General features: G+C 43.7%; 1 protein-coding gene across 7 annotated transcripts in view; it reads left to right on the plus strand.

Annotated features, from left to right (window-relative positions):
- RAD51B (RAD51 paralog B) overlaps positions 1-23,430 on the plus strand; it is a 631,962-nt gene that overhangs the window by 476,886 nt on the left and 131,646 nt on the right. The window contains exons 11-12 of one of the 7 annotated variants that reach the window (XR_005225482.2): positions 3,167-3,533; positions 4,599-4,830. The exons of 5 other annotated variants lie outside the window; for them this stretch is intronic. Coding sequence is in view for 1 of the 2 variants with exons in the window: in XM_037900285.2 (XP_037756213.1) it covers positions 4,599-4,648 (50 nt within the window). In the remaining variant the exon portion in view is untranslated. Of the gene's footprint in view, positions 1-3,166; positions 3,534-4,598; positions 4,831-23,430 lie in introns of those variants that run through there. One more of the 7 variants, XM_037900285.2, reaches the window with a different exon arrangement.

Below are 23,430 nucleotides of genomic sequence, written 5' to 3' on the forward strand. Positions count from 1 at the left end.
ACCAGGATTCAGAAGTGGTACTGACAGAACCCCCAATTTGTCAGAGTGGATTACATCTAGGTAGTTTAGTCTCCCTCTTCAAAGGACATGTCTCCTGAGGTTGCCTGCAAGGAAGACAGCTCCAGTAATAATGGCAGCTTTTTTATATTGACACCTATCCACTAGGAGGTAGTCTAATACCACAAACTCACTTCACCTTGGCCACCAAATAGACATCAGAGGATAAAAGCTTTCAGTCACTACCAACCTAGTCTGAATTTAACCAACCAGAAGATTAAGAACTCTCAAACCAGTCTTTGGGTCATCCAGTTCCCCATCTTTGGAATCTTTTTAACATCTGTCATTTTGGTTGTTATTGTCAGTCATTACTACAGCTCCCATCACCAGAGCATTTGGGCATAGTATCACTAGAATATTTGGTTGTTTGTATGTTTTCTTCTCCCCCCACAACTCCCATTCCTCAGTTGCACTTGGATAATGGGCTTGTTCAGCAAGTTGGCTAATGAAGAGCAGATTTCTTACTCATTCGGGTATCTTTTTTTGATTTTCCCCTATTTATATAATACACAATTTTTAATCTTTTTAAAACCAAAGGGGAGAGAAGGCTTGAGTTCATCTAGATTAAAATCAGCTGCAGTCTATTAATGGACTGAACCCAAGATTGAGACTTTAGGAAACAAAAACACTGGACTAAATTAGACTGAACTGGCCTCTGTCTCCTGGTGGGGGATACGGGCGGGGGGGGGGGGGGGGGGGAGTGGATCTCCATGTGGTTTTAATTAATTTTGATTCTCTTCCTGAAACTAATTTACCCAACACAAAGCATGTGTAGTGCTGTGCAAGCCAGCTTTTAGAGGCTTGGCTCTCACCGATAAACAACTGGATTCCTATTCTGGAGGTCTGAGTGAGTTTGGTGTGTATAATTAACAGGTTTAAAGTGATTGTTTTGGAATAGAGAATTTCAATTGCATGGTAAAGTCTTTTCATCATCTGCCAGACAGCATCCCAAGGACTTTTACATAAATTTGTCAAACTCCTCTGCTCTCTCACTCTGGAAAGGTTCAGGCGGGAGAAAACCAGGGAGTGACTGGGGTTTGCAGTGTGATTACTGATATTTACATGTACAGACCAGTCAGGTAATGGCCCAGTGATAACATGCCAAACTGCATCATCTTCTTTAATATTTTGAGAAACATTCTGCAGGGTGAGAGGGAGGAATTGGGACTGTGTGCAGCAGGCCTCAGTTTGGGGAAGGAGAGTTGTGGTAAGCATGAAAGGAATTGGGTGGAGCCCAGGCCCTGGAAGGCAGGGTCAGTGTGGGGCCGTCCCCAGGCCTGAGCAGGCTTGAGAAGGATTGGGACAATATCTGGGAGGGCAGATTGGGATGGTGCCAGATTCCAGTGGATCCAGTGGGAGGAGCTGGTTCTCAGTGCCATAGGCAAATAGTTTGTTACTGCAACCACTAAAACATATACCTATCACTAGTTCTGGTTTAATTTTGTTTTTAAAAGCCTCAAAATTCAGCCTTAACCATGAAAAACTCCTTCTTGAATGTGCCCCAGCTATGATCAGTAGTAGAGGAAGGATGGTCTTGTGGTTAAATCCTAAGAACATCTGGCTTCAGTTCCCATCTCTGCCACAGATTTTGTGTGTGACCCTAGACAGGTCACTTCACTTTTCCGTGCCCCATTTTTCATATCTATGAAATGTGGATAATACCTCCCTGGCTCACAGAGGTGTTGTGAGTATATTCAGTTGTGTATGTGAGTTGCTTAGGTTCTACAATGATCAGAGCCATGTAAGTAGATACATAGATAAGCCAGGTGTTGGCGAATCTTCAAGAGAACCTGGAGGGTGATCTGGCCATAGCATACAGGATTGGACTTGCAACTGACGTCTTTTGTGGTTTAAGCCCCAATTCAGCAAAGCATTTAAACATTTGCATAAATCCCATTTGCTTCAACGGACTTGAATGACTTCCCACACAGGCTAAAAAAGGAGAGGAAATTACCAATCCTTTTGGAGGCTGGATGGAACAGGACTGGCTCCCTCAAGGAATCTTGACTCTTTTCTCCGTGGCCCCAGGCTACATCTTCTTTCCAACACACAAGCAGCATTCCACAAGCCCCTTGAAAGCTTACCAGACCTGATGGTGCAGAACATTTGAGGACTGGGCAGTCTCTTATGAGTAAACATCATTTATTGTGACTGTACAATAGTGAAAGATAGGTGTGTTGGGAACAGGGGTGAAGGACCTGAAGTGCTTTCAGCAACTTCCACCTTTTCCAGTTGGTTTTTGCCAAAATTTAAAGCAGTAATTTTGTTAATCTGCCTGATTTCAGGTATGCCTGAAATAAAATATGCCCAGGAGTGTTGAAGTGAACATTCCACATATTTCTCTAGGCTTTCCTCTGAAACAGATAGAAACAACTTCCCTCCCTGTATCCTAGCCTTTTTTTGTTTTTGATTTTGTTTTATATTAATGCTCAGTAAAACTATTCCTTGTCCAAAACTCAGGCACATCCTATTATTTTCCTTTTAAGGTATATTAAATACAGGTGGGTCTGATGGAGGAAGTTGGGGCTTAGTTGATGACTAGTAGGAAGTCATTAGCTAGGGCCAAGATAAGGTGTGGGTAAAAGATGAAGCTGAAATCCCACTCACCTGCTTAATATGTTTCAGAGATTTATTTTAAGCCTCCAAATTGACTATCAGGATTTCAAGATAGTAAATCCATTTTGAATGGCTTCCTTTCAGGAATCACCAAGTAAGAAATAGTCTCTGAGAGCCCTGTTTTGGGCATTCTTTTAACAAACCAAAACAGTGATTTTCTTTAGTATCTTTTATTGCCTCCAGTATCCCAGCATGATTTACATGGCAGTCATTCTGTCTTTAGCAATGACTTATAGACAGCCTTTCCTGTCTAAGCTGGTTTTGAATGTTGGCTAGAATACTGTATTCATCCTCAACTCTTCGTAAATTGCCCTGGGATCTTTAAGTTCCACCCAGACCATCAATTTGAGAAAAGCAGAAAGGAATGTCTGTTTAGTATCAGCTGTGATGGATGGCACCCCTGGCAGTACAGCACTGCATAATACAATAGTGCCTTGCATTGTCAGCATTAGGCACCCATAAGCAAAGCGGATCTCTGTTTTCTCTTTGACAGAATAATACAGCAACAATGCCGCAACCTCCATAGTATTGCAATGCAACATCAGAAATGAGTGAGGGTCCTAATCTTGGTGTGGTCTGGAACCCAACTGAACATCATGTGCTACATATCAAGAATGAGAACTGGAGGTGTGATGTGAACATTAGTATCATGAAGGCAGCTCCAGAAAACCCGCACATCATTGCCCCCACTGGTACTCGTGACACAATCAGCAGCTTATTGAAAAGAATCATAGACAACTTCAGAGATCTGGACCAAGAATGAGATAAAAGCACAGGTGTGACCTTTGAGAAATTGCCAGATCCAACGGCAAAGAAATGAAGCAAAAAGCAGGATTATGGAGGAAGATATCTGGCTGAAGGTAGAGAGACCTGGATTTTCAGAGCAGTTCTATTGTGTCTATGGAGAGAGGAGCTGTAGGTATTGGATGGCCTGCACTTGAACAGCAAGAGAACCAATCTACATAGTAGTAGGGGCTTGATCCAAAGCCCAGCAAAGTCAGTGAAAAGACTCACATTGATTCAGTGGGCTTTAGAGGAAACCTTAGGAGAGCAGAACAACTTTTAAAAAGCTTTAAGTTTGGAAGAAAGGGAGAGTAGCATGGCAGGGAAATAAAAGCCAAACAAATAGGGAGAATATTACGGAAAGCTGCCGCAAGGGGATCAAATTGGGATGTAGAAGCCAGTTTGGGGGAACTTGTTTCCGGCCATCTACAGACTCTGGCAGACATCACTGGGTTGGTTGCACTCAGTTCACAGTGTCATTGCAACCATAGGGCTAGAAACTTTTTTTTTTTAAATGAAAGCTGAAATTTGAGAGCACAATTTGCAACCACCATGAAAAAGTACCATCTTACCATGCTGCCATGAGCCAGCCCACCTTGACCCCTGGCTGTAGTATAAAGGAGGGGATGCTGTCACATCTTGATGCTAGAGAATCCTGGGGCTGTGATAGAACAGATGGGATGTGATTATGTGTCAGTGCTGGTAGCTCCTGTGGGCTTCCGTGGAGACTGAACTCCTATTACCCTAGAGGTCAGTGATGAGGTGCATTGGCTGGACCTGATGTGATGGAAGCTTGCACAGCTGTTGTCCATACTGTACCTATTCTGAGGATAAATAATGGATTTCAGTATCCAAAATTCACAATCTGCCATTTTTCACAAACACAAAACTATCTTTAAAAAGAAAAATTAGAGCAAAAGGGAGAGAGAAATTATACTTTCATGTACTCAATCTCTTAGATAGGCATACATGAGCATGTGCACATACCACCCCTCCAGTTAAATGCACTCATGCACACATGCACTTATGTGACTGAGAGTGAGTGCCACTCTTCTGGTTTGGTGACTGTTAACAGAACAGGAAGCGGGGACTTTTGGGAGGATTTATTTTAAGATTCTGAAGCGTAATATTTTTTTCTTTAGGCAGAAATATCCATTGCGAACAGATGGACGTTCTCCTGGGGATGCTCTGAATGAGCTGCAAATCAGGTCACCTGTGGTTTTTGTTTGTCTTGTTGCAGCCTTCAGTTAAGTGTAATTCAGAACAAACTGGTGGGCTATCAACTTGAGCTCTTTGCATGTTGCTTCACTGACTGTAACAGACAGTTAAGGCTGGCTGCTTCCAAATATATTCCTGTTTGTGTCTTTAAGATTATTTCTGATGGTTTCAGTAGTGTATTCATATTTTAACCTTAGATACAAACTCTTCCAGGGGCTTCTGCCGTAGTATACTTGTATGTTTTGGGGAGAGGAATACCTTTAGGTTGTCATGGGGGGAAGCTGCTGTGCAATGCATATGTAAACACCCACAGTATTATACTAACTTTATTAACGGCAAACAGGAAGAACAGTACACAAGAGAATTCCATAATTTGCTGTATCTACAGAATTCCATTGGGGGAGGAGCTCCATCACCCACTTCAGTATCTTGTACGTTACATTTTTGTAAGTCTTTCTTAAAAGCAACCTGCTTGGGAGACTTGATGATTTACAGGGCTCTAAACAGTGAAGCTACTGCAAGGCCCCTAGAGTGTGAAGGCATGCCCATGGGTGCTGGATGTGGGGAACAGATCATGAATTGTCCCACTCCCCTAGTACCCCACTGTTTGACTGGCATAGAGGATTGCACAATGAGATTTTTTTCCCCCATCTCTGATCCTGCTGCTGGACAAGGGGTTGGTTGGAGCCTGAGGAAGAAGAAATCAGCAACGTGGTGAATCATGTGAACAAATGATCCCTTTCTTCTGTTGTTCAACTGAAGTTGCAAGGAAACTGAGTTGGCAGACCAGGCTTCGTTTTCACCTGGTTGATTGTATCTGTCAGTCATTGCTTCCAAGATTTATGTGTAGGTCAGTTCTTATCTCTTGGGTTTTTTTGTTCTCCTAGTTGCCAGACAATAGAGATTTCCTAGCCTGGGTTGAAGTCAATTAGTCCTTCCGTCTTGTATCTTATAACACTTTCCAAAAGGAGACTGCTGTAAATACTCAGCTCTTTGGGGAGTTGGTTGGTTGGTTTACTTAGCTGCTGTGCGTTTTAGTATCAGTCTTAGTGTGCTGTACAGACAAATATGGAAAAGTCAGAAAAGCAGAAGTTGCTGAACCATCTGCCCTTTCAATAGTATCTGAGTCATAACATGAGTTTAAGGCCAGAAGAGATTATTAGATCTAGTCTGACCTCCTGCATATCAAAGGCCACCAACACCACCCAGGACCCCGACACTAAACCCAACAACCAAAATTAGACCAAAGTTATACAGCCCTCAAAAGACTAAACTATTATGTACTAGTCAGTCATCAGTTTTCTGAACACATTTAGCACTACAGTCTGGTTCTGTGGGTCCCGACTAGCGATGGGCTAACATTGGAAGGTCTGAAGGTTCTGTTTGGTTAATCACCCAAAAGTCTGGATGCCTGTAACATCTTATCTGAACCTCTCGAATCTGCAAAATTGTTATTACCATAGCAAAGAGGGCCCTACCCCAAAGGGTTGAAATCAAACAAGACTTCTTGTGAGATTTTTGCTTCCAGTTGGGCTGGAATTAGGCCGAGAGTAACATGTGTCGTGTTATTTGTCATTTCCCAATCCGCATCCCTGTGGGAAACAGATTTTCTGAAGCCCAGAGGCAGCACAAATATGAAAAATAGTAAGAAAAACAATAATTTGAACATTTTCACACATGCACAAAGGTTCAGAGTTCAGGTTTTTGGACAAGTTTAAACAGAAGTTTGGGGCGGCTATTTTATCCAAACCCACTTATCTATTCCTAATTACCTACCAGGGAGCTATTCACACAGCCATATTCCCGACATACCAAGTACCAGACACATAACGTACACAGCAGCCACACACATGGATACATGTGCCAACCATCAGGTACACCAAAATGCTCAGGCATGTGCTTTCCCAGGCTTCCGAGTAATGCACCTCTAGCGCCCCTCCCTCACAAAGTGTAGAGAAAAGGCCAGGCCAAGCGGCAGGCTAGTTTCAGCCAGGAGAGTAACATCCTTGATACCAGAGGTGACGTCGAGGGGAGCATGTGGGATCAAGTGCCCCGCCAGATTTCTGCTAGGGTTTGCCAGTTCCGCTTGGTCACATGGTGCGGCCAGGCCCCCTCCCTGCGCAGCAGCTGCCAGAGCCCACAAGCTGCATCCCACCTGGAGAGGCAGGAGCAACAGCTGGGAGCTGCAGGGAGGGGCCTCTGCTTTCTGGGAAGGGAGACTGAGGATAAGGGGAGGAGCCCTGTCTGGGGGAAGGCCATGACCTGAGCTGTTCTGGGGGCTGCTGAATTAAATCGTGCCCACCCCCTACTATCAACAGGTACAGGTCATCTGCTTCACACAAAACAAATCACTAGGAATAATTTTTTCCCCTCTTTCTTCCCCCTAATTCCCCTGGTTCCTCTGTCTTTTCCCAATTGTGGGTGTGTGTGAGAGAGAGAGAGAGAGAGACCAACCATTTATTTCATTTCCTCTTTCTTAGCTGTACAAGAAAACAAGACCCTTTGGGAAATAAGAATCAAATGTAGATTTCCACTCCCACTCCCCGCAACCTTCATAATCTGTTGCTTTTAGTGATTCCCAACCCCTGCCTCCTCCCCCCCTCCCACCCCCCCACCTTGCTGTTAACTAATGGACTTCGTTAGTAAGCTAGCCTTTCAATACATGCCACCATGCCAACAAGTGTGTGTATAGCCATTCTGTCTGCTTTGGAAGGCCTCATTTGCAACCAGAGCGAGAACAATCCCTGTATTGATCCTGTGCTTGTCAGTTAATCTGTCATAAGGCATGGGAATCCTAGCCCCTTCCACATCTGTTTGCATAACTGCAGGGGGAAAAGCAACTCCCTGAAGCTTTTGCGGGGAAACAAGAAAGAGAAGAAATGGAAACTTGCAGGGAAAGAGGGCCTTACACTGGTGGGCCAGTGGGTCATGTGATCATCTGAGTGCTCTACCCCTCTTCCCCCCCAATTCTTTTCATCCTTCTTCAGGTCAGCAGGATCAGGTTTATGTTAGCGAACTATGAGGCTTATCAAATAAATGCTGCAGCAGCAGATGTTTGAATCTGGCTGTCTCCACAGACCAAGCCTAACAAGGTTGACATTGTGGCTGAGGCCAAGGTAATGCAGTAATTACTTTTTCTGAGTTTGGAGCCCCCAAGAGGTTTCTGGGAACCAGTTAGAAAAACAAATGTTGCTAAGAGCAGAGGATTTAAAAAAAAGAACAGTAGTCCCCTCTGTGCCAGACTGTGAGGACAAGCTTTTCAAGTGCAGCATCCAGCTCAGTGCCCAGTTTCCCTTTAACACGCCTCATGTTACTGTGGGGGTGGGGGAGGCACTGTGTTTGTGTCTGGGTGTTCACATCTGGAGGGGCAGCTTATTTTGGCCCTAGCCAGCATGTGGAAAGGCAGCTGTTTTCTTTGAAGACATTAATGTGCTACCAGGAGAAGAAAGAAGCAGGGTTGGGGGGCCCTCAAGTGTTTGCAATTCCACCTACATAATTAAATTTGGTTTACAAGTCAGGAGTTAGATTACATGGCATCTTCCACTGCTGGGTGTTTCTCTTGAACTGCTCTCATGTAAAGTGCCCGTGAAGAAGCTGAATTTTTGAATTGTGATAAACACTAAGGGCCCAATTTAAGCAAAAGGGAATGTGATTGCAGAAATGGGCTCCCATCTACCATACATACTCCTGTATCTTGGGTAATTTGCTTTGGAGGGAAAGGAAATGATACTTCACCAGGAGTTTGTTAAAACTGGCCTGTGTAGTGTTGTTGGCTCTTTAATCAGGCTGCTGACACTATGCAGCAAGAAACTTGCTCACTTAGGCATGTTTTAAAATGATGGTGAGCCATGAACACTGTCCCCCTTTTGGAAAGATTAAAGAGAGATGATTAATTTATTTTAGGCCAAAGAGGTTTTTAAAAAAACTATTAATATAAGTATTTGTATGGACTTTTTAAAATGACAATTAAAACAGCTTTTAAGGATTTAAAACTTTTCCTGAAGTATTAGAAACTCAACAACAACACCTTTGTGGTGTTTCATGAGACCAGAATGTGAAAGTGACAAGAAAAGAAAGCAAAACTGACTATCATAGAATTATACATCAAATTCATCTTTGGGCTGCCTGCCTGTCTTTGTAAAAATAGCATGTCTCAAAAGGTATGTTTATTCAGAAAGAGCCAATAGAATTCTTATCAGCTTTGGGTTCTTTAAAAATACATCTCTGCTTTTGGAGCAAGGCACACAGTAACGGCTGGCCCATGCTGTCCTTATGTGGTACGGGAATCTATGAGATGAGTAAATGTTATTTGTTTAAATTAGTCTAATAAGGCTTTTTTAATCCCTATTGTGTATTTGTCAGACCCTGGGAAATGAAACTTTGCCTCCCTGTGTTACATTGCAAGGATCTATTGCTGGGGTGAGACTCAGTTCAGACATGCCCTCCCATTTTCTCTACTGCTGTCCTGGCAATTAGTGCAGCCATGGATTTTACCACCTGTGCATGTAGAAATTCCTCTAGTTTCTTTTGCAGTGAACGTTGCCCTACAAACAAACCTGTGCTTTGTGTCACTGTACAGAATATATTGTCAATGACTTCACTTTCAGTAGTTGCTGAGAGTGCTATGGTACGCCAACCCCCAGATGTTTAATAGCATGACATGCCTGCACTGCCTGAATGATAAGTCAGGTGTTGCTCCTCTTCTGTCCACACAGAAGAACCTCTAACCTAGGCACAACTGATTTAAAGCCTAGTCTACACTAGAAAAGGTTTTCTGGTATAGCTATATCGGGAAACCCTCCTAGCGTAGACACAGCTGATACTGGCAAAAGTGATTTGCTGGTATAGCTGATTACTAAGGCTATGATTTAGTCACCAGTATTTTTAGTAAAAAGAAAAGGAGTACTTGTGGCACCTTAGAGACTAACCAGTTTATTTGAGCATGAGCTTTCGTGAGCTACAGCTCACTTCATCGGATGCATAGCTCACGAAAGCTCATGCTCAAATAAACTGGTTAGTCTCTAAGGTGCCACAAGTACTCCTTTTCTTTTTACGAATACAGACTAACACGGCTGTTACTCTGAAACCTGTCATTATGCAAGGCACTGCATTTAGCCGCATGGAGTGGAAATCTATCAACTGTACAGATACAGACAGACATCATCTTCCTTTCCAAATGCCCTGGATTTGTGCTGGAAATGGCTCTACTTGATGATCACTTTAGATAAGCTGTTACCAGCAGGAGAGTGGGGTGGGAGGAAGTTTTGTTTCATGGTCTCTGTGTGTATATAATGTCTTCTGTAGTTTCCACGATATGCTATGCATCCGATGAAGTGAGCTGTAGCTCACGAAAGCTCATGCTCAAATAAACTGGTTAGTCTCTAAGGTGCCACAAGTACTCCTTTTCTTTTTACGAATACAGACTAACACGGCTGTTACTCTGAAACCAGTATTTTTAGTAAAAGTCATGGACAGGGCATGGGCAATAAACAAAAATTCACAGCCTGTGATCAGTCCATGACTTATACTAAAAATCTTGGGGGAACGGAGGGGGGGAGTTGGGGAGGGTTGCTGCTGGGGGGAGCATCCGGGGGGACCACTGCTGGGGGGTGCATGGGGCCAGTGGCAACAGGTGCTGGGGGCTGTGGACCGCAGCTGCTCCTGCCGGCAGGGAACCATTGCCTGGAGCCGCCAGAGCAGCAGCTGGTGTGGCTGTCCCTGGGGCCACCTGAACAGCTGGCCCCGGAGCCAGCTGCTTGATCGGCTGTGGGGTCATCCACATTGGCTGCTGCAGAAGTCACGGAGGTCGCGGAAATTCCGTGACTTCTGCAACCTCTGTGACAGACACGAAACCCTACTTATTACACCAGTTTCCCAAGCAAAATAAGCTATAATGGCAAAAACACTTTTCTGCCAGTATCACTGCATTTACACTAAGGCTTTTGCCAGCATAGAAATGTCATGAAATTTCACACTCCTAACTGACATCACTATCTCCACAAAAGTTTCTTGTGTAGACCTGGCCATAATTACAAACAAAAAAGGCAAACACAACACACAAGTCCCTACCCAGCCCGTAAGGGGCAGTCCAGTACTGGAGTGTGAAGGTGGGGCTCCCCCAGCTAGTGCCAGGGATACTCACTGCTGGCAACCCCTCTCCTGGAGGGTACTACACACTGGCCTGCAGATCTCCCTCTTAGGGTATGTCTACACTGCAATTAAAACCCTGTGGCTGGCCCATGCCAGCTGACTCGGGGTCTGGCTAAGGGGCTATTTAATTGCAGTGTAGACATTGGGGCTCAGGCCAGAGCCTGGGCTCTCGGATCCCACAAGTTGGGAGGGTCCCAGAGTGTGGGCTGCAGCCTGAGCCCGAACATCTGCACCACAGTTAAACAGCCCCTTAGCCTGAGCCAGCAGCAAGTTTTTAATTGCAGTGTAGATATACTCCCAAAGTCCAGTCCTTTTGTTCAGTAACTCATTTTGTGCAGCCTCATCTCCCTGCTCCCCCCCCCTGTTTGCTGGCCACTCCTGACTGTACACCCATCACAGCTACCAGTGGCCTTTTATCAAGAACAGACTGTTGATATCCTGGCTTTCAATCCTCCAGTCCCAGCTCCTAATCTGCCTGACCTCCTCTCTGCAGCCAGCTTCAGGCTTCTGCCTCCAGCCTACTATCCTGCTGGCTCCTTCCCAAGCCAAGTCCCCTCTGACCTCAGGCAGTACACTCCTTTTCTGTGCTGGAGGGAGTATAGAGCCCTTTACTGGATGGATATTGCACTGGGGTTTAACACAGTGTTCATTAAGGCGCCATCAGGTTCATTACAGTATTTTGCACCATGTTCTCTTTAGGGATCCAGTGTTGACCCTTGAGATTCTGCCTGACCCCTCAGAGTACCAAATGGATTTCAGACTTGCTGTCACCCTTAGTATTAATAACTATGTATATTCCGGTAGACTGTTGACTGGTGCTGGAAGGTACGCTCCCACTTCACTTGTGCCTTGACATGATGTTAGATTAATGTCAGTGAGTCCTGTCCTTGACACTAAGCTATTTTATGAGGCTAGGTGTAAAACTGATGTTTGTGCTGCTGTCTGCTTCAGTAAAGGGCAGGGTTTTGAATTAGTGGCATTCACATGTTAGTTGTGATGGGTCGGGGTAAGTTTGCATTTCCTAGTATGGCCAGAGTTACGCTTGATGAAATGATTAATTGCAAATTTATGCAGCTTGTTGCTGCTGACAAGAAAAATATGAAAGCCCATACTAACACAGACATTTGCTATTCTATAGCCACGGATCTGTTTACCACGACCCTTTCATTTGATTTTTGCAATTTGTACTCGCAAACCATTGCTTAATGTAATTATTATCTTTCACTCCACTGTTTTACTATTCAGCACGCCACTGTTTGCTTTTTCACGCTTGGAATCCAAGTGTGATGCCTGAAGCTTGGAAAAGCCAAGAGCTGTCTCTGCACTCTTTGTGAGGAAATATAGAAAGCCCTCATCCCAACACTACCTGACTTGACTAATCATCCAGCCCCACCACGTCCCTGTCTTTATTGTGGAGTTTTGGGGGTCTCCTAGGACTCAGATGAAATGGGGACAGCAGTTCAAGCAATTCTGGGAAGGGGTTGGCAGTGGTGGATTAAAGACTCTGATATTCCAGGTCTATCTGGAGATGCATGTTGTGATGACAGGAGCTGAGCACACATGAGAAAAGCTGAGTGTCACCTCAGGATACATACAAAGCCCTCAAGCTCATTTGAGAGAAAATATCCATAGGCCTCCTTAGCAACAGCAAAGCTTCCAAAGACTGAGTTTAGGGTCTGGGGAAAGGAAAACTGTTGTGGACTGGTGCTATGTGTAAAACAGGGAAAGAAGAGTGGACAAGTTGATTTGCACAAGGTGGGTTTGCTCATTGTGCAATTTGCAAACTTCAGCAGCTACAAGTGAATTTATCATTTGGAGGCAGAAGGGAGGATTGAGCTGATTTGGGTTTGCAATCCTCATCACAAATTAAAATAAGTTTGGGAATCTTTTCCTAGTTCTAATTTGTGTATAGCACAAAACTACTGCAAAATTGGGCACAATTGGTTGTTTCTGCTTAGGAAAGACCCTGAGCCTCTGCAGGTCAGAACTGAGATGTCTATTTAGATTGTAAGATCTTTTAGGCAAAGACCTGTTTTTATTTGTCTGTAAAAGGCATGCCCCTCTGTGGCTGATTAGAATAAGAGTAAGTCATGTGTATTGATAGAGCTGGGAGGTGAGGGGTGCAGGATTGGAACAGTGGGAATGTTGCAGGTCAGGATCAACTAGAACTTTATGGGAGTCCAGTACCAAAATATCAAAGGGAACCTGATATACATCAGAACTGATGTGCTGATGCAGAGCTGGGTGTACGACCCTCATGGAGCACTTAACACTATATCTGACTTGAGCCAGTCTATTTATTTTCTATTATTAATGTAGTTACGATTTTAAGAAACTGTGTGATTGGAGGAAAGTGCTAGCTTTTGAGTATGTGCGACGAGTGACAGTGTTCTGGAACTGGGAAGCGGTAATTGTTTATGTTGTCATATGAAAGCAGGAACGTTCCTTTTTTAGGCCCAAAACAGTTACTGAAGCACCTCCTGAATCTCAAGAAATAATAATGGAGAGGAAAACAAATGGCAGCAGAATAGAGCAAAATATTTTATATACTGTGACATTTTGTGTAGTAGTCTGAAAAAAGAAACAAAAGGGAACTTTTGGGGGTCATTGTTTGGAAACAATCTTTGCAGCTGATCAAGTTCATCTTTGCCAAGAGAACCGTTAATAAGTGTCTTTTCAAGTGGTTCAAAGAACTGCCCTGATACATCAGCTGTTAAAAGGCTCATTTAATTAGATAAGAGAGTTGGAATCTATTTGAAGTTAGCGTAGAGTCCATTGACATCCTTTCCTACGTACCATATGAAATCTCTCCATCTGCAATCTAGACAATCACACCTCCAATGCAGGATTTGTATGTCATTTGTGTGTTCGTTAAGGTTTGTGTGTGTGTGTGTGTGTGTTTACTATTCCCTTTTTTCAATAGAGGGGGTCACTTCTGGCTATAAAAATAATGAAAATGTTTGAGGCTTTCAGGGATTGGCTGGTTTGGGGACTTGGTAATTGGTTACAGAGCCATCACCTAAGGTCTGAATTCAGGCCACAGCAGTAGGGATCAAAAGTCATTGTTCAGTGCCCAATGTTAAGTGAGTTGGTCTCATCCCAGTCTCTAGTAGAACAGTCTTCTTCTGATCCCACAACACAAAAACCACCATCACAAGAGCAATAGTTGGATCCCTACCTACCAGAAAAACCAAGGACCGAATAGACCATCCACATTGAGTTTCCCCTCTCACCTCAAAGAATAATCTTTCTTTTGTTCAAGTTTGAGGTACATAGGTAGAGACATATGGCATTGTCATCCATCCTGATATTTCCAGAACAGTTTTGATGGTGTGATCTAGCTGTCTGGATGTTAAAGCTAGGCATGGATATTTCCCTGGGTCTATAAAATTAAATAATTCATTGCCCTAAACAAAGTGTACCTATTCTTCATTTGTCTTTGTGGACCTGAATCCAGCACTTACTTCTCTACCAGCCCATTGCCACTATAACCGACCTATGACTGAGACAAATATCTCATAAAGAGGCAGTGCTGAAATTGCTTTCTTGATCCATATGCTGTTTACATAGAATGACCTCTAAGGAGCTTCTCAGTCTTGAGATCTACTCCATCTATGTGTCGAATAACTGAATAATACTGATAAATAAAGAGATCCGATTATTATTAGGGATTACACTTCAACAGAAAATAAATAGAATGCAGTCTTACGTAATATTTCTATCCTGGGTAGCCTGAGTATATACACAAAATTGTACACTGTGTTAACTATGTATAATACTACACCTCATCAGACCTTGACTTCAGTATTCCTGTATCTTTACATTCAGACTAAATACCTGAAAGTTTCTTCCTAGATAGAGTCATTTGCCATGGATCGTCTCATACAATCCACAAAATTCTACTCATTTAATCCAGCAGTTCACCTGGAATGATGAAGGGATTTTTCACAAGTCAAGTTTCAGAGCATCAGCAGTTTTACAAAAGAGCAACTAATGCCAGCAATCTAGCTGGGAATACTAGAAAGCTTTCTCTTCGGATGCACTATGCAGAGTTGAGAATGTAAGAAATGTTCAGATACAGGAAAAAGTCCAACATGTCAGCCTGTTTAAATTGTAGTTTAAACCTATCTTCCTTTTGTTTATTTTTCTTTTTTAGAGACACAATACTGCTCAAATTCCCTGTTTAGTCCTTGCTTCCACACTGTTAGATTATATCCTCTAGTTTTTGAGGCCATCACCGGTATTCAGAAAAAACATTATCAAGACTTTATTGTATTAATTATTTTGAAGAATGCTATTAGGTCACCTTGGTAACTCTTGTTTTCCAATCATTGTAATACATTAAATTTATATAGGACCAGATCTTCAGTTTATGTAAATTGATGTATTAATGAAATTAATGAAGTTGTATCAGTTTACAGCAGCTGAAGATCTGGCCCATATTGATTTTCAGGAGGATCCCAAAGCAACTTAGTAACTAAATAGATGGGGTCACTCACCCACCCTTGAAATGCAGTAGCCCTTCCACCCTGGCAGCAACAATAGACAATGATTTTGTAGGTTGGGGATAATGTTTCCAGTTGAAACTGCAGGGGGAATGTTAGGCATGCTGAATGTAATTACTCAGGTTGGGTTTTTTTTAAATTCTCAAAACCTGTGTTAGCCCAATCTGCTAAACTGTACTAAAGTATATTTTTAATTTTTTAGAAGTTTGGCCCTGTCCATGCAGGCTGGCCAAATCATCTTATAATTAGATCAGCCACAATCAGATTTAACTGTTGTAAAATTTTGTCATTTGGCTGTGTAGATAGGGCTTAACATTCAACAGACAATGACTTCGTTGGCATCACAGAGACTTGATGGGATAAATCTCGTGAGTGGAACATTGGTATAGAGGGGTATAGCTTGTTCAGGAAGGACAGGCAGGGTAAAATAGAGGAGGTGTTGTGTTATACATCAGTAATGTATACACTTGTTCTGAGGTCCAGAAGGAGGTGAGAGGCAGACCAGTCGAAGTCTCTTGGTAAAGATAAAAAGGGAAAAATAGGAATGACGTCATGGTAGGTATCTACTGTAGACCACCAAATCAGGAAGAGGATGTGGGTGAGGCATTTCTAGAACAAGTAACAGAAATATCCAAAATATAAGACCTGGTAGTACTGGGGGACTTTAACTACTCAGACATCTGTTGAAAAAGTAATATAGCAAAACAAATTTCTAATGAGTTCTTGAAATGCGTTAGGGACAATTTTTTGTTTCAGAAAGCAGAGAAAGGGACAGCAATTTTAGACTTGATTCCGACCAACAGGGAGGAATTGGTTCCTAATCTGCAGGTGGATGGCAATTTAAGTGAAAGTGATCATGAAATGATAGATTTCATTCTAAGGAAAGAAGGATTGAGAGCAGCAGAATAAGGACAATGGACTTCCAAATAGCCGACTCTAACAAACTCAGAGAACTCATAAGTAAGGTCCCATGGGAAGAAAATCTAAGGGATAAAGAAGTTCAGGAGAACTGGCAGTTACTCAAAGAGCTAATATTAAATGCACAACTGCCAATTTTCTCAATGTAAAGGAAATCAAGAATAGTAAGAGGCCAGTATGGCTCCATCAGGAGCTCTTGAATGACCTGAAAATCAAAAAGGAACCCTACAAAAAGTAGAAACATGGACAGATTGCTAAGGAGGAGTACAAAAGAATAGCACAAGCATGTAGAGACAAAATCAGAAGGGCAAATGAGTTACACCTAGCAAGAGACGTAAAAGGTACACTACTAGTTGAAAGACCATACTCAGAGTAGTTATCAATGGTTCACTGAACAACTGGCATGATATATTTAGTGTGGTCCCACAATGATCAATCCTGAGTCCAGCACTATTCAATATTTTCATTAATTACTTGGATAATGGAATGGAGAGTATGATTATAAAATTTGAAGATGACACCAAGCTGGGAGGGGTTGAAAGCACTTTGGAGGACAGGATTAGAATTTAAAATGACGTCGACAAATTAGAGAATTGAACTGAAACCAGCAAGGTGAAATTCAGTCAAGATAAGTACAAAATACTACATTTAGGCAGGAAAAATCAAATGCACAACTACAAAATGAGGAATAACTGGCTAGGTGGTAGAATTGCTGAATAACGTCTGGGGGCTATTTTGTATCACAAACTTAATGAATCAACAACGTGATGCAGTTCCAAAAATGGCTAATATCATTCTGGGGTGTATTAACAGAAGTGTCATATGTAAGACACAGGAAGTAATTGTCCTGCAATACTGCCACTGCTGAAGCCTCAGCACTGCCACTGGTGAAGCCTCAGCTGGAATACTGTGTCCAATTCTGGGAGCCATGCTTTAGGAAAGATGGGAATAAATCGGAGAGAGTCCAGAAGAGAGCAACAAAAATGATAAAAGGTTTAGAAAACCTTATCTATAAGAATAGTTTTACAAAACTGGGGACGTTTCGTCTTGAGAAAAGTCTGCGAGGGACACTTGATAACAGTTTTCAAATATGTTAAGGGCTGTTATAAAGGGAATGGTGATCAGTTGGTCTGCATGTCCACAGAAGGTAGGACAAGAAGTAATGGGCTTAATTTGCAGAAGGGAGATTTAGATTAGATATTAGGAAAAACTTTCTAACTATAAAAGTAGTTAAGTTCTGTGTGACGGGTTCGGTCACAGAGACCCCCTTGGGACTGTCAGCTGATGTGATGAGATTACCTCTGAGCCCGTTTTCCCTGCCAGCTTGGGATTCCAGAACCCTGTCTTGTTGAGCCAGACATGCTAGTCCGCTGCAACACAGACCCAGTCTAGTCCACACCCCCAAAGCTGCAGGCTTTAACCAAAAACTGCTCAGCAAGTATTCCTGTCTCCAGCACCCAGACATCCAGGTCCCAATGGGATCCAAACCCTAAATAAATCCATTTTACTCTGTATAAAGCTTATACAGGATAAACTCATAAAATGTCTGCCCTCTATAACACTGATAGAGAGATATACACAAATGTTTGCTCCCCCAGATATTAATCACTTACTCTGGGTTAATTAATAAACAAAAGTTATTTTATTAAGTATAAAAAGTAGGATTTAAGTGGTTTCAAGTAATAACAGACAGAACAAAGTAAGTTACTAAACAAAATAAAACAAAACACGCAAGTCTAAGCCTAATACATTAAGAAACTGAATACAGGTAAATCTCACCCTCAGAGGTGTTCCAATAAGTTTCTTTCACAGACCAGACTCCTTCCTAGTTTGGGCCCAATCCTTTCCTCTGGTGCAGTCCTTATTAGCTCCAGCTCAGGTGGTAACTAGGGGATTTCTCATGATTGGCAGCCCCCATTGTTCTGTTCCACCCCCTTTTATATCTTTGGCACAAGGCGGGAATCCTTTGTCTCTCTCTGGGTTCCCACCCTTTCTTCTAAATGGAAAGCACCAGGTTTAAGATGGATTCCAGTATCATGTGACATGTTCACATATCCTGTGAGACTTCATTATTCATTGGCTGGCACCCACCTATACAGGAAGGCTTACAAGTAAACAGAGCCATTTACAACCAGTTGTCCTAGTTAATGGGAACCATCAAGATTCCAAGCCACCACTATTGGCCCACACTTTGCATAGTTACAATGGACTTCAGAGTAATACTTCATATTTCTAGCTTCAGATAGAAAAATGATACTGTGATGGGTTGGATCACAGAAACCCCCTGGGGGTTGCCAACTGATGTGCCAAGACTACTTCTGCCACTGCTTTCACTGCCAGCTTGGGACTCCAGCACCCTGTCTTGCTGATCCAGGCATGCCCATCTGCTCCAACACAGACCCAGGATCTGAACCATGTGCCCTAAAGCTCCAGACTTAACTGAAAGCAACTTAAAAAGTGTTCCTGTCTTTAACACTCAGATGCCCAACTCCCAAAGGGGTCCAAACCCCAAATAAATCCGTTTTACCCTTATACAGGGTAAACTCATAAATTGTTGGCCCTCTATAACACTGATAGAGAGATATGCACAGCTGTTTCCCTCCCTCCACCCCCCCAGTATTAATACATATTCTGGGTTAATTAATAAGTAAAAAGTGATTTTATTAAATACAGAAAGTAGGATTTAAGTGGTTCCAAGTAGTAACAGACAGAACAAAGTGAATTACCAAGAAAAATAAAATAGAACACACAAGTCTATGTCTAAGAAAACTGAATACAGATAAAAACCTCACCCTTAGAGGAATGCCAGTAAGCTTCCTTTTACAGACTAGTCTCCTTCTAGTCTGGGTCCAGCAATCACTCATACCCCCTGTACTTACTGTCCTTTGTTCCAGTTTCTTTCAGGTATCCTTGGGGGTGGAGAGGCTATCTCTTTAGCCAGCTGAAGAAAAATGGAGGGGTCTCTCAGGGGTTTAAATAAACTTTCTCTTGTGGGTGGATACCCCTCCCTCCCCCTGTGTAGAAGTCCAGCTATAAGATGGAGTTTTGGAGTCACATGGGCAAGTCACATGTCCATGCATGTCTCAGAACTTACAGGTAACAGCCATGGTTTACATGCTACCTTGAACATTCTCATGTAGACTTCTTATGTGGATTGGGGCCTTCCAAGATCCATTGTGTGTTAAGTGCTTCTTGATTGGGAACTTAACTTGCAAATTCCTTTCTAAAGAAGCTGACCAAACGCTTTACTAAGGCTACTTAAAAATCAGGCAAGTACACAGCCAATATTCATAACTCCGAATACAAAAATGATACATGCATACAAATAGGATTAATAGATTCAGTAGATCATAACCTTTACAGAGATATGTCACATGGCATATGTAGCATAAAACATATTCCGGTTATGTAATATGTACATTCATAAGCATATTTCCATAAAGCCTTATGGGGGGCACCGTCACAGATACATTCATACAAATAGGATGAACACACTCAGTAGATTATAAGCTTTGTAATGATAGCTTACAAGAGACCTTTTGCATAAAGCATTATTCCAGTTACACTACATTTACACTCAGAAGCATTTATTTCCATAAACATACGGAGTGCAACGTCACATTCTGGAATAGGCTTCCAGGGAGGTTGTGGAATCCCCATCGTTGGAGGTTTTTAAGAACAGGTTGGACGAACACCTATCACAGATGGTCTCTGTTCGCTTGGTCCTGCTTTAGTGCAGGGGGCTGGACTGGATGACCTCTGGAGGTCCCTTCAAGCCCTACATGTCTGTGTTTCTTTGATCCCTTCCCTGCTTAGTGTAGGGGGTAGGGAGAGCTGCAGCTCAGGTTTCAGCATCCTGTGATAGCACTCTGTCTTCCAAGCATTGGTCAAGGCTTCTAGCAAAAAGAAAGATCACTCAGGGCCACATAATCATAGAAGTGTAGGACTGGAAGGGACCTTGAGAGATCTTCTAGTCCAGTTCCCTGCACTCAAGGCAGGATTAAGTATTATCTAGGGCAGTAGTCACCAACCTTTTTAGGCTCAAGATCACTTTCTGACTCTAAGGGCAACCCAGGATCTACCCCGCCCCTTCCCCAAAGCCCCGCTCCGCTCACTCCATCCCCCCGCTCTCTGTTGCTCGCTCTCCAGCAACCTCACTCACTTTCACTGGGCTGGGGCAGGAGGTTGGCGTTCAGGAGGGGGTGCAGGCTCTGGGCTGGGGCCAAGGGGTTCGCAGTGTGGGAAGGGGCTCTGTGATGAACTTGGGGCAGGGGGTTGGAGTGCAGGGGGGATGAGGGGTGCAAGCTCTAGGAGGGAGTTTGGGTGCAGGGTGTGGGCTCTGGGAGGGAGTTTGGGTGCAGGAGAGAGCTCCTGGCTGGGGCAGAGTGTGGGGTGCAGAAGGGGGTAAAGGGTGTGGCTCTGGGAGGGGGGGTCAGGGCTGGGGCAGAGTGTTAAGGTGCAGGAGGGGGTACAGGGTGCTGGCTCTGGGAGGGGGTTTAGGAGGGAGTTTGGGGTGCAGCCTCCTACTGAGTAACACTTACCTCTGGTAGCTCACGGTGGGCGCAGCAAGACTAAGGCAGGCTCCATTCCTACCCCGGCCTCACACTGCTCCTGGAAGGGGCCAATGCACCCCTGCGGCCCCTGGGGGGGAGGTGGCTCTGCACGCTGCCCCTCTCTGCAAGCACGACCCCTGCAGCTCTCTTGGCCAATGGGTGCTGTGGGGGTGGTGCTTGCAGGCAGGAGTAGCGCGCGGAGGGAGACCCCTGTCCTCCTGGGGCCGTGGGGAACAGTCGGAGGCCGGGGTAGACAAGGAATGTGCCTTAGCTGCAGCCACACTATGCCGCCGGAGATTGCGATCAACTGGGAGATCCTCTAGTATAGACCAGTCGATTGCGATCGATGGGTTGCTGACCACTGATCTAGACCGTCCCTGACAGGTGTTTGTTCTAACCTGCTCTTAAAAATCTCCAGTGATGGAGATTCCACAACCTCCCTAGGCAGTTTATTCTAGTGCTTAGCCACCCTGACAGGAAGTTTTTACTAATGTCCAACCTAAACTGCCCTTGCTGCAATTTAATCCCATTGCTTCTTGACCTATCCTCAGAGGTTAAAGAAAACAATTTTTCTCCCTGCTCCTAGTAACAACCTTTTATTTACGTGAAAACTGCTATTGTGTCCCTCCTCAGTCTTTTTTCCTCAAGACTAAACAAACCCAATTTTTTCAATCTTCCCTCATAGGTCATGTTTTCTAGACCTTTAATCATTTTTGTTGCTCTTCTGTGGACTTTCTCCAATTTGTCCACATCTTTCCTGAAATGTGGTGCCCAGAACTGGACATAATACTCCAGTTGAGGCCTAATCAATGCGGAGCAGAGCAGAAGAATTACTTCTCATGTCTTGCTTTCAACACTCCTGCTAATACATCCCAGAAGGATGTTTGCTTTTTTTGCAACAGTGTTACACTGTTGACTCATATTTAGCTTGTGATGCACTATGACCCCCAGGTCCCTTTCTGCACTACTCCTTCCTAGGCAGTCATTTCCCATATTGTATATGTGCAACTGATTTTTACATTCAGTGTAAAAGTCAAGGAGACAAAAATGCCTGGAGTAATCTATACATCACCAGGTGTCAGGAATGAGGTTGTGCAACAGAGCCAGTCTGGAAACAGGGCCCTGCAGCAGACCCAGTTTCCAGTGATCCTAACAAGCACTGCTGGTCTGTAGTAGGCTGCCTGATTGGTAGGAAGAGTCAGCAGACCTGCTTTTAAGCCCAAGAACAGCAGTAGTTCAGTGGCTGCTCAAAGCATTTGCCCCTTGCTCCACTGGCTGCTGTGCATGCTTGTTCCCAGTTGTGCTTCTGCCTTGTTCCAGCCCTGCTCCTGCTTTTACCTCACCCCAGGTAACCTGATCATGACCCTTGAGTTCAATTCCTGACTTTTGACTTTGGCTCTGACCTTTGGCTCTGGTGCCCTGGCATATGATTTCAGTTCTGACTCTGAATGCAAGTTCCTAACTACTGACTGGTGTTCTAACCACTAGGAATGACTCCTGCTCTAACCTTTTGGCATGATGACCCACATCCCTGTCTCTGACACCAGGGAACAGGAAAGGGCATGAACACTCTTTATGTATGTGATTGCTTTACAGCTGTGTAATGTGCATTTGCCTCCATTTTAGAAAAATTGGGGGTGAAACTTCAGTGGTCTGGGTCCTCCGCTGCATCAGAGCTAGGGAGACGGGCGGGGCAAAAGCTACTTAACACCACCTTTGTGTTCTCCTGATCCCCAGGGGCTAAACTGGCCTTGGGACTGCTCTAAATTGTGCTGCCTTGTAACAGCCCTCAAGGGGCCATTAGATCAGGGGGATCAGCAGAGTGCTGTAAGCTCTGGTGGCCGTGCCCCCAGCAAACCCCCTGCACCGTGAGGAGTAGCACAGAGCTGGCAATGCCAAAAGAAAATCCCCCTTAGCTGCCTGTTTACCACAGTTTTATGGCTCCTTTGCACTGTCAGGGTGATGGAAAGAAGCAATAGCACAGGCCAGGAAATGGCCCAGTGTTTATTCCCTTTACGAAGAGGGGGACAAGATAATTTTTAGATGCTTTTACCAAAAGGAGACTTAAAAAAAAATCCCATAAACAATATTAAACAAAAGATGACAGGACAATATTGTGTGAATTCTAGTGCTTGCAAACATGCTTTTAACATTACGTTCCCCCAAACGATGTCTAAACCTCGCACTGCTTCCACTTGGCAGAATGTTGGAGCTTGAACCTGTTTGTTTTAGTTAAGCTGACAAAAAACCAGACTCATAAATGCCGATCTAACTCCTTTGAAGTCAGTTCCAGTAATGCAGAGAGGCTAATAATAAGAGACCTGGTTTAGGGACTTAAGCCACATTTCTAATGTCCAGTGTCTCCTTTCACAAGACTGCCTTTGAGGCCTGCCAGTGCCACATGGGGTGGGGGTTGGGGGAAGTTAAGAAAGAAATTTTTAAGAGTGGCCTCTGTTTTAGAGTGCATTGATTTTTGGTTACTCTACTTAAGAGATCTTAGACCTTCTCACTATATTACTCCAGTTTTATGCTGCTATGACTCCACTGATTTCAGTGGAGTTACATGAGTATAAAACTGGAGTAACAGTGTTGAGTCAGACCTCTTGAGCCTGATTTTCTGAGGGACGAGC

This window comes from Chelonia mydas, chromosome 6, assembly GCF_015237465.2.
Source record: "Chelonia mydas isolate rCheMyd1 chromosome 6, rCheMyd1.pri.v2, whole genome shotgun sequence".
In the NCBI taxonomy this organism is placed as follows: Eukaryota; Metazoa; Chordata; order Testudines; family Cheloniidae; genus Chelonia; species Chelonia mydas.